General features: G+C 38.8%; 1 protein-coding gene across 2 annotated transcripts in view; it reads right to left on the bottom strand.

Annotated features, from left to right (window-relative positions):
* The window catches only part of mark1 (MAP/microtubule affinity-regulating kinase 1), a 44,838-nt gene extending 30,061 nt beyond the window's left edge, over positions 1–14,777 (bottom strand). The window contains exon 1 of one of the 2 annotated variants that reach the window (XM_053512736.1): positions 14,448–14,777. In XM_053512736.1, coding sequence (XP_053368711.1) covers positions 14,448–14,498 — 51 coding nt within the window. In that variant the 5' untranslated portion in view covers positions 14,499–14,777. Of the gene's footprint in view, positions 1–4,879; positions 4,964–14,447 lie in introns of those variants that run through there. The other variant, XM_053512735.1, reaches the window with a different exon arrangement.
* Between the last annotated feature and the right edge of the window lie 205 nt (positions 14,778–14,982).

The raw sequence follows: 14,982 nt of genomic DNA on the forward strand, positions 1-14,982 counted from the left end.
TCTGGTCTGATGAGTCATTCAAACGGTAGAGTCAGAATTTGGCATAAACAGAATGAGAACATGGATCCATCATGCCTTGTTACCAGAGGTGTCAAGTAACAAAGTACAAATACTTTGTTACCTTACTTAAGTAGAAATTTTGGGTATCTATAATTTACTGGAGTAATTATTTTTCAGCCGACTTTTCACGCCATTATCTGTACTTTCAACTCCTTACATTTTAAAAATAGCATCGTTACTCCTATTTTATTTCAGCTTGTCATGATAAATCGGGCCATCCGGGTGAAGCGAATTTGATTGTAGTTGGATAAAAAGTATAAACATACCATTCCGACACCCTATTGGTTAGTACGCGATCCATCGCACCTGCACATGATGTCACATCACACACTCCAGCAAGGACGTTTAAATAAAATAGCATTTTCGGTTGATAAGGTTCTGATAAGTAGACGAAGATGTCCGTGATAGAGACTTAAGATGCGAGCGAAATGTCACAACCAAGCACCAGCGAGGAAGGTAACAGAAATTATATATACACACATTTTATATATATAAATTTTAATTAATCACTTGGATTAATCATTCATTCTAACAGCACTAATGTTTATTGTAGACAACCATACAAGGGTAATTGTTACTAAGCCTGCCCTGGGTACACTAATTTTTACAGATTCCTGCAGCTTAGCTTGGATGTACATTAACATTCCAATAAAGGTTACTGAAGACATGCCTCTAAAGTTTGACTTTTTGCACCATTAAAATACTTATAGGCAACTAGTTATCATATATTCTTCTCCATAAAACATTATAATGCTCAGTAGTACACATATATGGTTCTTTAAAGTTTTTGCATTGTACTAAAATGCATCCTTTTTCATTTGCCATATACAGTATCCCAAATCACTATGGCCGTTAAAAAATACAACAAAAAAACAACACATTTTTCTTTTCTTTTTTTTTATGAGGTGTTAGTGCAGTATATAGGCCCGTGGCACAGCCTAAGCTTTTATCCTTAATGCTCTGCCCCCTCACTTTACTTTTACACTTTAAGTAGTTTTGAAACCAGTACGTTCACACTTTTACTTGAGTAAAAAGCTTGAGTTGATACTTCAACTTCTAAAGAAGTCTTTTTTACCCCAATAACTATACTTCTACTCAAGTAATGAATGTGAATACTTTTGACACCACTGCTTGTTACCACTGTGCTGGCTGGTGGTGGTGGTGTAATGGTGTGGGGGATGTTTTCTTGGCACACTTTAGGCCCCTTAGTGCCAACTGGGCATCGTTTAAATGACACGAGCTACCTGAGCATTGTTTCTGACCATGTCCATCCCTTTATGACCACCATGTACCCATCCTCTGATGGCTACTTCCAGCAGGATAATGCACCATGTCACAAAAATCGAATCATTTCAAATTGATTTCTTGAACATGAAAATAAGTTCACTGTACTAAAATGGCCCCCACAGTCACCAGATCTCAAACCAATAGAGCATCTTTAGGATGTGGTGGAGAACGGAAGCTTCGTGCCCTGGATGTCCATCCCACAAATCTCAATCAACTGCAAGATGCTATCCTATCAATATGGGCCAACATTTCTAAAGAATGCTTTCAGCACCTTGTTGAATCAATGCCACGTAGAATTAAGGCAGTTCTGAAGGCAAAAGGGGGTCAAACACTGTATTAGTATGGTGTTCCTAATAATCCTTTAGGTGAGTGTGTATGTGTGTATATACACATACATATATACATTCATACACACACTTTTGATGAGCTTTGCATGTTGGGACTCCTCTATACAGGTGATTTACACTAAACTAGTTACACTGGCAGGCAGCACAGCACCATGTGTGGTAGGAGCAAATTATTTGTTTTATATTTGTTTTAAATTATACCCAAAAATGTATAATAAAAAAAATTATAAAGCCTAGGTATTGTGATATAGTGGGTGATCCCTGGCGATTTCCATCCCTAGTACCTTTACACCTAGACTCAAACATCCTTAATGTCACTGACCATCCCCAGGTGACTAATTGTAAAAACAAGGCAAAGCTGTGCTCTAATGTTATGCACGATGTTATGCATGAATATGTAACAGACAAAAAAAAGCTAAAGGATATGTATAAAAAAATTTAGCCTTGTGAACATTTCGGTGAAACAACTAGCAACCTGCCCTAAGCATACATCATTAACACTGACTGACTTTAGAATGTGGTATGCATATTCAAAACTTGCTGCCAGCCATCACCCTGTATTTCTTCATACTGAGAGAAATTGAAGATGATAGCATTTAAATAATATCCTTCAAACAACACACAGTCAAAACCTTGGATTGCAAGCATAATTCATTTCTGAAGCATGCTTATACATCAAAGCACTCATATCAAAGTGAATTTTCCCCACAGAAAATAATAGAAACACTGATTTATAGTAAAAAAAAAAATTAATACAAAATATAAAGTAAAAATAAGTCTTCACGATATCCTTTGACCTTCATGACAATGTTTCACAAAAACAACACGCTGTAACTCCTTAGACTCCCTTCCATGCCGGATCACATGACCCGGTATATCATTGGGATTCCCTTGTGATATGTCCGTGCAGGCTCGTGAGAGTTCGACGACGGAACCAAAACACAATAATTGGGACACAAATATAACAGGTGTGATTTTTTTTTTATCAGGCACAGTAGTTTTTTTTTTTCTTTTTAACCTCTTTACAAAAAGCCTATAAAAAAAAGGACCCGTTCGGGGAGCGCTGGGTCGAACCCCGGGTGATGCTGTTTTCCTCTCACAGCCGGAGGCACAGAGAGAGCTGATTGGCCGAGTTCTCTCAGGGGGGAGGGATGAGAGGTACTTGCGCTCCCACATTAATCACGGCTCTACAGCCAATCAGGGGCGTCTGTGAGCTCGCGCAGGCGGAAGGAGCGGCTAGCGCTTTCCTCCGAGTGTGTTACTCTGCCCCTAACGGTGTGAGAGCGAGCAGTTCGAAAAGATGCGGTCGGCTCGCGTCACGCGGTTCGGAGGAAACACAGGATAGCTTTCGCCCTCCCGACTGAGTGGTGGTAGTAGCCTTAATGTGGGAGCCTCCTAGTGACAATTACCCACAATCCCCCAGCAAAAGAGAAAGAGAGCGAGAGAAAGAAGAACAGTCGGCTCAGTTGTGATCATGTGACGCTCAGCAGGAAAAAGTGGACGAGTACTACTCGTACATCAAGACCTCGCTTGTTTATCAAGTTAAAAATTTATTAAAAAATTTTGCTCGTCTTACAAAACGCTTACACATTAGTTTGGTATGACTTGTGAACACATCCTCAATCCACTTGTAAACAGTGGCTCTTATTAACCTATTATAACTTTCGTGATGTTATTCTGTGGATCACTACAAGTTCACAAGATGTGATGAAGCATGGTCAGTCCTGTGGTAGGATTAGGCATAACAAGTACGTCAGGTGGCCTGCTGTGATTCACAGCTTGCTGGCAAGAACCACAAATTGTTCCCCTATGCTTTAAAATGTTACGGCAGAGATACCGTACAACTTTTTACAAATTGTATTTCTGCCAACTCCACTATGTATTCCACGGGCTTATTTGTGGTCATTCATGGTTGTGCCATGTGACGGTGAGGAGTTGTAAGTCTCAGGAGGGCATCACTGGTAAGTAAACTTTATAACGAGTCAAAAATTATCCTGAATATATTAAAACGTCTGTTGTCTTAACAGCACTTTCCGTTTAAGGCTATTGTCTCATCAGTCACTGCTGTGTGTATATGTTACATCAGTTCATTTGTAACTGCAAAAATGGATGCACCACTTGTGATTTGCACAAATTTGTTATGGTCTGATGTACCTGGTGCGGTTATTTACCGCAGTACAGAGAAAGTGTCCAACTTCTGCCAAACTTTGTTTTGAGGTGTTTAAGCATCCTCCATATAGTCTGGCTAATTTTGCATCAGACTTCTACCTGTTCTGACCTCTGCCAGCAGTCCTACGAAGACGAAGATTTACTTTCGATGAAGAAGTAAATGAAGACAGCGGTTGCATTCTTGGCTCACACCTCAGCCTAAATAATTTTTTAATGAAGGAAAATAAAAGCTTGTTAACAGAGGGTCAACAAGTCTATTGAAAAGCAAGGAGACTTGTGTCAAAATTATGCATTTGTCTTTTCTAAAAATCTTAATTAAATCAGTCACCTGTGCCTGGTAAAATTAGTATCTCGTGCAAGTATCGTTAAGTCAGAGCATTTATTGGGGTGTCTCATAGGTTTTAAAAGAAACGGCGCACCAGAGACACTGCGCACAGTAATTCTCGTCATCTCTGCCTAGGGCTGTACATTTTGATTTAAAAATAAATTGCCGTTAAATAATTGAACAGATTCATACTGAGATTTTGACTTTTTATGTGATTAATTGTGCAGCAGGTTTCACTGTACTTTGTCTTAGCTCTGCTATAGTGCTTAGTTGCTACACCATAGCTAATGATGTCGGAGCATGTCATAGTCATGGCAAGCCTGCAGCGATTCATAGCAAAACGTCTGAAAGTGAAAACTGGGCTTAAGCTTCTATTTATATTGAACTGTTTACTATGTGCTATGCAACAATGTCCAATAAAACATTTTCACTTGTCAAAAGTTTGTTCTCCAAAAGCTTGGGGCAAGACATTTCTTGGGGGTCTTGACATTCTCAGACCCTCCAATTCATACGCAATCTGAACCAGACTTCCAGAGTAATTTGGACTTTCCTGTTTCCAGATCGCAAAATAGATCAAACTCAAAAAGTTGATTACAGCATTAAAGTTCTATGCCAAAATAAATGTAAATTCATCACTCCTGTTTTGAACATGCCTGTGTAAAAAAATACAAGCAGCAAGCCGTTATCTTACCTTGACCTTCAACATGTTCCTGTTTGCCAGCACTAGTCCTTCAGAACTTCTTTCTGCTTGAGCTGTGTTCCCGCTCATGCTTGCATGGCCCCTTAAGCCTTAGCAACTGCAGACTCTTTTAACAATAGTGCTTAAGTAAAGCCCACTCTCAGTCAGTCGGACGCTCGGTCATGATGCCGCTCAGCTCAGTCAGCACAAGAACAGCCTGCACACCGTGACTTCCTGCATGGCCTTGTCTCCTCCAGCATATTATTAATAATGTGCAGTGTTATAAACCCAGCCACCCCATCTCCCAACCTCCTTAAATTCTATGGCATGATTAGATTTCTATTGGGAAAGGTTTTGGTTTATCCTTAGTTTATCATTTCTCTACCTCAGACCAGTAGCACAAATTTCACTAACCACAAATATGATCTCTGGAAACAAAAAGCGGTGTCTCCAGCTAGCACAGTAAGACAAAACGCAGATAACCAGCACTAGCATGTGAGCATGTATCTCAGCAAATAAAACATGCCTTTGCTTTTTGCCTGAGTCATAAATCGATAAAATATTGATTGAGGCTTTAAATTTCACTCAAATGATTTTGTGCACAGTTCAGTAAATGCAACACCGCTGATTTAGCAACTTTCTGCATGCCATGGGCCAGCATACTAACACAAGTCTATAGGACAATTTCAGCAGGTCTGACGCAGAAGCTACAGCATAAAAACAGCCTCCTCCTCCTCTGTGTGAGCCTTTATACCCCCGTCTCCACACTGTAGCCCTCCCCCCACTCACTGTGTGCCTCGTAACACACCACAGGCTGGAAGATATGAGCCAATAAAAAGCCCATCCATCCAGCCCAGTCGATAAACGCGCTCGTCTCCTGAAACCTGGAGGTTAGATGGAGGGCAAAGCTGCTGGCTCAGTGCCATCGCTGATCACAAGCAATCTGGAAGTATTGGGCCAATTCTTCAAGGTTGGGTTAAGGTTATGCTTTCCTGCCTTTTTTTAAGTTCCACCAGACAACTTATTACTTGAAAATAAACCGTAAGTAGGAGCCAACATCGAGTACATGAAATGCTTGGTCTCAGTGAGAAAACGATCAGTGAAGGAATGCAGTCCACATGAGGAAGGAATTTGGCTTCAAGACCTTACAAACTTGACACGATAACAATCACACAATAACAACACATTGGCATTCTCATTTCCATTAGCAGGGAACTGACATCAACTCACGTTCATGCAGAGTCTGAATCAGAGAGACATTTATCCTTTTGGTTAATCTGTAATTTGGTATGATTTCACACTTGCATCATTATGTAAACAAAATAAAAGAGAAAAAACTAACCAACCACATTAGATAATCGTCGAGGCTGAAACACAAACAGGTTTATGTAAAGTGCTTGTTCTTATGCATTATCAGCTCTTTTAACAGCTCATCTGCTCCATGCAATATGTGTTTAAATATCTTTTGTTTTAATCAGTTTATTATTAAACACATCTGACTGTCATGTATTATCTTGGGAGACATTTATCATTTATGTAAGATATCCCAAGTATCAGAGTTTTTAATAGTCACGATTTTATGCAAAGTCTTTTGTAAAGCTGATGAGGGAAGACTGGAGACTCCAGACTTCCTATTTGACTTTTTTGGCTCTCATTTTCAGTCGTACCGGAGTAGATTCAGAGGAATATTTTTTGTTTATTAAGCCACACAGTGATATATGATTTACTTAAGCATTAAAAACATTAAATTTAAGACATGAACCAGTGAAAAACAGGTGCATATGACGACAGATGATCAGGCGATTATCGACAGGTGGTGTTTATACTGGTGATGCTGTATGCCGAGTGGTTGGAACAGACGAGAGGGGAAATGAGGTTGCTCCTAATGCTTTTATACTGTATAAAATAATTTTTTTTATTGTGTCGAAAGTTCATTTGCAGCCACAGTAAAACATTTGTTCCCATTTCTTTCATTTAATCATATACTAAATTAGGGAGAAAATTGTGGTATATATTATATATACACACACACGACGGGCAACTTGGAAACCTAATCTGCATGTTTTTAAACTGTGAAAGGAAATGGGGAACCTAAACAAGCATGGGGGTGAAACTTCACGCACACAGACTTAAGGCAGGAATCACAAAGCAAACCACTACACCACTAATAATGTCAGATAATCTAACTCAAAGTTGTAATGGTAACTTGATCACACCACTCTGGCACTGATTATTTTACACATAACCATACTTTTAATATAGTATTATAGTAATATAGTATAAAGTTTAATATAGGTATTCATAGTCCTGACAGAACCAACCCTAACATAAGGAATAATCAGCATTTAACAAACAGGTAATTGTGTAATAAAATACTAAAGCTGTACGTGGGACATCCTGCAGTGCTACTGCTCTGTTCTTCAGCTCAGTTTAAAAGGTCTCCAAAAAAAAATGCTGCAACCTAAAATAAACACCACAACTGATTCACTTCCTGCGGCTGGATCGATTCAGGATCGAATCGCTTTCAAACTGCAATGAAACCATGTTAAAGTTCACTTGGAACTAATCAGAGACCACCCCGAACTGTGTTTTTGTCCACGCCAGAGTGTAACTGCTGTGATGGAGGAAAATCACGTACCAGGATTTGATTCAAACGGACAAACACTGTTTATGTTAAAGCTCCTTTAAAAAACTGAACCCATTAGAGTGTTTGGATTCGTCAAACCTTATAATAAAACCTCTAGGAAGCATCATACTGAGTTTTCTGACTGTGGGAAAACTCCCAGTCCAGGACCTGACGCATGACTCAGCTAAATATGAGATATATGAGATATATGAGAGATATTTGTCTTCAAAGTTATCTAAAGAGTTCGGCAAAAGCAAAAAATAAAAATCTTACATTACCAGATGTTTAAAAATCTTTTAAGAATATGTTACGGAAAGTAAAAAAAAGTCACTCCATTAAAGACAACAGTGTGCGTATTTCCTCCTATTACCACACACGTGGTTAGCCAACAGTTTGTAAGTGAAAAAGGCTTTTATACTGTATTATCCTACTTTTCATGGATCCCACCTACACAGTATCTTACATTAAGGTTCACTGAGCTGTAGATAAAGCCAGATTTTAAAAAATCTTAAAGTCATAAAACATCTTGCAGTCACAGCCATTCTGCTCATAAATTAATGTTCATAATATTAATCAGCCCAATATGACCACAGTCATGAATTGTTGACTTTTTATTAAATAGATACATTTCTATTTTGAGTGCAAAAATCTCACCAGATCTGACCAGTGTGTGCAAACAATTTGTAAAGTTTAGTTAGATTGATAAAAAGTTTAGCTTTCTAGTTCACCATGGTCTTGTCTGAATAGCATGACAAAGGCACTGGGAAAGCCAACAAACACAAAAGAAGCTTCTAAACAATAGCGCAGCACATCATAACCTCAACGGCAACTATTTTATTCAAAGATCATGAGTAGGGGCTGATTTTAATCCGCCTTTCGACCCAGAAACAAAGATCTGAGCTAGACCATGGGAACTTGGAAACATGGCATCTCTCAGTGCAGAGACCTGTCTTATCATTCACTCTTATAGGACGTCCAAGAGCACTTTTCCACTGTGCAATGTGTCACGGCATTGCACAGCAAATTAACCATGACCTGCATTTTGGGTGTGCTAACCACCTGCAGACAAAGCACATGCATATGGATGGAGTTAAAAATAGTGCGTGGCATTGATTGGTTAAATACAACTGACTGCGAATCATCCTGATCATGTTTCTGCCTGAGTCATGACTCTACTTCAGTGGTGTAAAAAGTTGTTTTTTATGACCTCCTTCAAGCAGATTTAGGAGAAAATATACATATACGGACAAATGTCATAAAAGCTCTTTTTTGTTGTTCAAAGAGACACCAAATGTTAAAACTCATGCTTAAATTGTTTCCTTTGTGACAATGCTGCAGATAAATAACGCAAAATGTTACATGCAACATGTAACACAACCAGAAACATTTTCTGACCAGAAAAGAATGTGAGCATATTATGCAATTTAATTGATATTCTGGCAGACAGTTCAATGAATTAAATCACTGGGTGAGTGTTCTGAGATTCTTCAGAATCAATTCACAAAGTTACACAGATAAAGTTACACCTGTTAAACAGTCTAAAATAGATGAAATTCTTTTTTAAAAATACACCACAGCTTTTGCAAAAAATAGAAACTGCTTGCATCTTATGCAAATACTCGTGTTTTGAAACTATCACTTCTTTTGAATTTGGCCGCAGTTTGTGCAATCCTGCCACCTACTGGACTGGAGTGGGGTGCAGAAGCTCAGCAGGGTGAAAAAAAAAGAAAAGAAAGAAATTGCTTTATAACAGGCAATATTCAAACTATCAATTGAACATGCTATCAATTCTCATGCTACATAGCATTCAAATGCTTATTAGATATTAATACTTGTATAAGTATAACTTAAGTTGTAAGAAATATAGCTGCTTAAAACAAATCAGACTATCAACATTAGTGCAAAAGAATCAAAACTAAAACTGCAATGTTTTAAAATTTCAATCAACAGCCTACCCATGATTCACAAATCATATGGTTGTTAAGGCAAACAAACTCATTTCATTAGGAGTACAAAACAATTTGTACAAAACAACACTCAGAACAACACACCATGAGAGTCAGACAAAATGAACCAGCAGCAGAACAACTTTTCCTGAATTAAAATGACAACGACTACAGGACTAAGATACAACATTCCTGAACATCACAGCAATTTGTCAACAATTTTCAAAGTAAAAATGTTCTATCCCAGTTGGTGCTGACTGATGACGTCTATCCTGATGGCCGCCCTCATCTGGGCTCTTCTCTCAGACAGCTTTTGTTATTTCTCAGCCTTGTTCCGGTTATGCAACTGGACTGAAGGGCCCAAGCAAAGTTGATAGGCTTCACTGAACCAACCCATGCACTTACAGATTCATTTTCTACAATAGCAGCTCTTACAGCAGTTTCAGCACTATAAGGATCACAGGTTTATATTACTGCATGCATCCTTAAATAATAATTTCTATTGTGACAGAAAATTCACATCTAAGTCAAATAATAAAACAAAGAGTAAATAAAATGTGTCATTTTACAATGAAAAAAAATTACTGATAGAGTGAAGCTTTTGTATGGAAAAAAATTAGTTAACATTTATGGAAGGAGTGTTTTGTAACTGTCTGTAACCAGGTTTTCTATAATGGGAATGTCTTCAGGACGACCTTCAGGTGACCTTCCAGCATGATTAGCATAACATAGGCCTACGTTCACATTACCAGCCTAAAGTTACATTAATGTGACAGATCAGCTTTTAGGGCTGTCTGAATACATACATATTTTTTACAGTTAGGATCTGAGTCACTTTCACATGTAATCCTAGATTGAATGTATATCTGATGCATGGTCATGTGACTTGAATAATAATATTGGGGCAGTTCGGAACTCGTGCACCTTTTTGCACATACATAGGGTGCAGACGTCATCAGTCAGCACCAACTGGGATAGAACATTTTTACTTTGAAAATTGTTGACAAACTGCTGTGATGTTACAAAAATAAAATAGGACATGCTTTTATGGAAAAATAAACTTTATTGTAGTAGCAGTAACACTGCTTTACATCGGACTGCATTACACCACCTTGTTGCTGATCATTTCATTCCATGATGCGATTTATACGTTATTATTACAATACATCTGGCAAAGATACCTGTTGTGCCGTATATAATATGTGAAAGGGAAACATATTTACATAATAGGTTTCTTTCTGGGGAAAGTCTGGAGTGGCTGATTTTTTTTTCCCCTCAGAGACCTGGCAACCCTGCTGCTGACTGTAATTTTGCTTGCTTTCGCCTGCTCATGCCCAGACTGTTTCCTCACATCAATGCACAAAAAATCCAACACAGATTTGTTGAAGTGAATTTGCTGGCAAGCTAAGAGATCAAAGCGAGATCACACATGATTTAAAAACAACAGAATATGTTCATGGAGTTGTTTTTAATCCTGTGCTGTTTCTGAAATTCACTATGTAATTAACACACTATTTACACTGATAATGATGCAGTCATAAGCAAATGACTATACCACAGTGCAGATTATTGTCAAATCTAATTGGTCAAAAAATTTTGATTGCTTTTCTATAACAGCAGTAACTGCCCCTGAACCGTTCATGTTGAGTTTTACAGCTAACACAAGCTACAAAGCTAACTAGTTTTGAACACAAGACTGAATCCCAAATTCCTATGCAAATGCTGATCAAGGGCTCTACTTGGTTTGCGACTGCAAAAGGCCTATACTTTTACTTGTAATACACTGCTCAGCCAAACAGTCATACACTCCAAGATTTTACTGACTGCCTTTAGCTTTGATTACAGTGCATTTGTTAAACAGTTCATATTTGTAAATAATTCCTCCTTTTCCCAGACCACTCTTTCACAATTTGAGTCTCGCAATATGCCCATGCCATCACATCAGGGAAGAAAAAAAGTCCTTAGATGTGATAACCTGGTCGTTCAGTACATTTAGGTCACCATCTGACTTTCTTTTTATTGCCATATAATGTTACTGAACCTAGACCTGACCAACTGAAGTAACCCCAGCTCCCAAATGCTTGTATATTTATGTCCATCACTCTAGAATAGGCTCAATTTGAACTGGATCTTTTTAAAAGTCCAATCTTGATGCTCCCTAGCAATTTTAAGTGTTTTGTTCCTGAATATTCTCACCAACAAGTGGTTTTCGTAGCGCTATTAACCTGTGTAGTCCCAATCCGTTACGCTTTCTTTTGTCCAGGCAGTGTAGTTAGTTATAAAAACTAAATGAAAGCTAATGATTCTTAACTGTTCACAAGGGTGCTGATCCAATAAGATGTGCATTAACATGCACAAAGCCTTTAATCAGAATGTAACTTCTTTGACATGCACAAACTGGTTCTGCTCGCTGTGAAACTTTTAATCTGTCGGAAATACAACAGCAAAAATATTTTTGTCTCCAACTTTGAGGTTAGGTTAGCTTCCCGTCTTTTTCTACAAATTTCGCCTTCTGCATTATGATTGGTTACGGGAATTCAGTATTGCCTCTGATTAGTTAGATCCCTTACCGCATGTGAAATGGTGAGCCATTCAGTGCCCTTTCCTCAGCAGGTGGCACAAACAGTAAAAGGGTGGAAGGCAGTGGTGCAAGACCAAAAGCTCCTTTCCTCCCAGAAACTCATCACATCACCTAATGTTTTCCCCATGTGAGGCAAACATGCACAGAAAGTATGAATTAACTCTGACAAGAAAAAAATGTCAAAAATCAGATGTTTACATGGATAATATTTTCCTACTGAACAGATCATCAAAGCTTTTTGACCAGCTGTTTCATTCCAATTAGATCAGACTGTACAATGAAGTTTTATTCTGATTATTAGTAAAATATTGGGATCCAAGTAAATGCACCTAGTGTCTAGAGTTTGTGTTCAGCTATGATCACATACTATACCTAATCTTAACTCCTACATGGTTGCGGTATGATAAAATGATAAACATTCTAACTAACTGTCCAAACAGCCCAAAAAGTCCTGGGGGAACAAAAAAATAAAAGCGCAAACTATGTTCATATTACCTGCCTGAAATAACTCGACTAGGATCTTTTACCCTTTTTTAGGAACTTAAGGGCTGCCTTAATGCACATATCTGATGTACGAGTCCTTTTGTATGCTGCCCTATATACATATCTAAAACATGGTCATGTGACTTGAATGAGGATGGGCAGATCGGAATATATGCAAATTTTTATCGCATGTACCGGCAGCACATGGATTTTTTAGCATCCTAAAAAGCTCCCAAAAAAAGCTAAAACTACCCATCCGACTTTCTTCCTTCTTCTGGACCTCAACAAATACAGACCACTAACTGCTTCCCATCCTCGAGAGCAAAACCCCAAGTATATTTTTGCTCAAATCGCATCCATTGTTTGAAAGGAATGAGTGCTCGCAGAATATGACGTGCTTTAACAAAAAAAAAAAGAAAAAAGACGTATCGTCTATGTGCATACATGATGTTTCAGAGGACAGACGCATCACATAAGAAGTAGATAAACGTCACTTGTAATTAGAAATGTGAAATTTAATAACATGTTAATCTGATCTGACCAAAAGAGTCAGAAATGTTTTAATGTGTTCCATGTAATGTTAATGAATGTCTATGTCTATGTTAATGAATTCTACATCCAATTTCCATGCCTTTGTGTATCTCATATGGAAATCATACATAAATATTCTATCCAACATGTTGATATGATCCAATCTTAACTGGATAACATTATGACATTTTATCCATATAATAAAATATGATGGCAATTTTTTTTATTACTTCTGCACTCACTTGGGTGGCAGCATGACTTGCTGGCTAGGTGGATATTTCACAAGAAAACATGTCCAGACATGATGACTGCAGCGAATTAAAGTCTGTTCGTCACTACTTCAACCCTCAGAACCTGAATGTAATATTCACTAAATTACTGGCAGCAGACGATCACAGAGCTGTTTCGATATTTTAGATCGCAGATCATTCACCGCCTTAGGCTATTTCTTTCCAAAATGTGCAGTGCGTCTAGAAACCGGAGAGTCACTGCAGCAAACCTGACATCCAAGCAGCACTGAATCAGCATTAGTGCTTGATAATGAAGAAAACTCATCTCATTTTCTACTGATACAGGTTATTCACATGCCCGCTGAACTGGTTGTGTTCTTGGTGCGCACTTTAATTAACACGACATAATTACAGGTTCCAGTTAGAGCTGAAGCTCATGTGAAATCTTATGAACAGCTCATGAAGAGTTCTGTGGATTGATTTTTCTTATACATAATATACGAGCAATGCTTCCGGGAGCATGCATATCTCTCTGTCTTTCTCTGGTCCATTAGAGTTAAGAGCAAGAGAAATAGTGTCTTATCTCCAATATATTCTTTAAGACAGTGATGATGATGATGACAGTTACTCATATTCATGAAGGGTTTTTTTTAACAGATCTTTTTTTTAACAAATATTTTCTAGTTTAACTACAAATCAAATTACAAACACTCGTAGACAGAGGAACTGAGACAGGGAGACAGAAGGGAAATCCTGAGATTCCTCTTTTCACTGTGAACTGTTATTGTTCCAGTTAGCATTAGCCGCCAGGCGTTAAAGGGCAGGACAGAGAGCATCGCTATGCACCTGAATCTCTCTGTCATTAGGTTTACCGGCTAAGACAAGGTTAACACCGTATTTAAGCGCACAAACAAATAAATATTCATCCTAATCTGTTCATTAAATAAGACGTTTTTTTTCCAGTTTGTCATGGCTAAAACATTAATAAGCGTTAGCAAGCGTTATGAAAGAAAAGAGACCGTTTGATTAGCACTTTAGCTAACAGAGCTGCTTCTCTACGAGGATGAGAGCTGTGGCTAGTTAGCAAAGCTAGCAGGCTGATGTGGAACACCCAGGCATCGCAAATTAACGCGACAAACACCACGAACAGCGTCTTTTCTAAACGTCTAAATGGGTTACTTACGTTCTCCGTGTCGCGCTCGTTAACGGTCGGTAATGGCGTTCTGGTCGACATTTTGTGCGTTTCAGGCCGCAGAGAAGGGACGAGAGAGAGACAAGGGGAAAGGAAGAAGGAAAAAAATGCCACCTCTTTTACACCGGCATGCCCGACCCAAAGGCTAAAATGGCAGGAGATGTCCGTCGTGGAGCACAACGAGACCCCGGCCGAGCCGACATGAGCTGCAGCCGGAGAGCAGGGAGCCGCACTGGGGGGGAAAAAGAGATAAGGGGAAAGACACAGAAAAATTGTGTGTAAGAGAGAGAGAGGATGCGCTGCGCGGCTCCGCTTCCAGGTGAAACTGCAGCGCGCGCAGAGGATGAGCGGGAGGAGCGCGCGCGCGCACACACACACACGCCCGCGTGCGTGCACGCGCACACACATCACTATAGTCACAACACAGCCACTGTGAGGAGCTTAATCGAATTAAGCTTTCGTCATTAATTCTGTACTAACACCGTCACCGAACACTAACGTCAAACCTAAACTAATATCTGGGGGG

This window comes from Clarias gariepinus, chromosome 15, assembly GCF_024256425.1.
Source record: "Clarias gariepinus isolate MV-2021 ecotype Netherlands chromosome 15, CGAR_prim_01v2, whole genome shotgun sequence".
Classification (NCBI taxonomy): Eukaryota; Metazoa; Chordata; class Actinopteri; order Siluriformes; family Clariidae; genus Clarias; species Clarias gariepinus.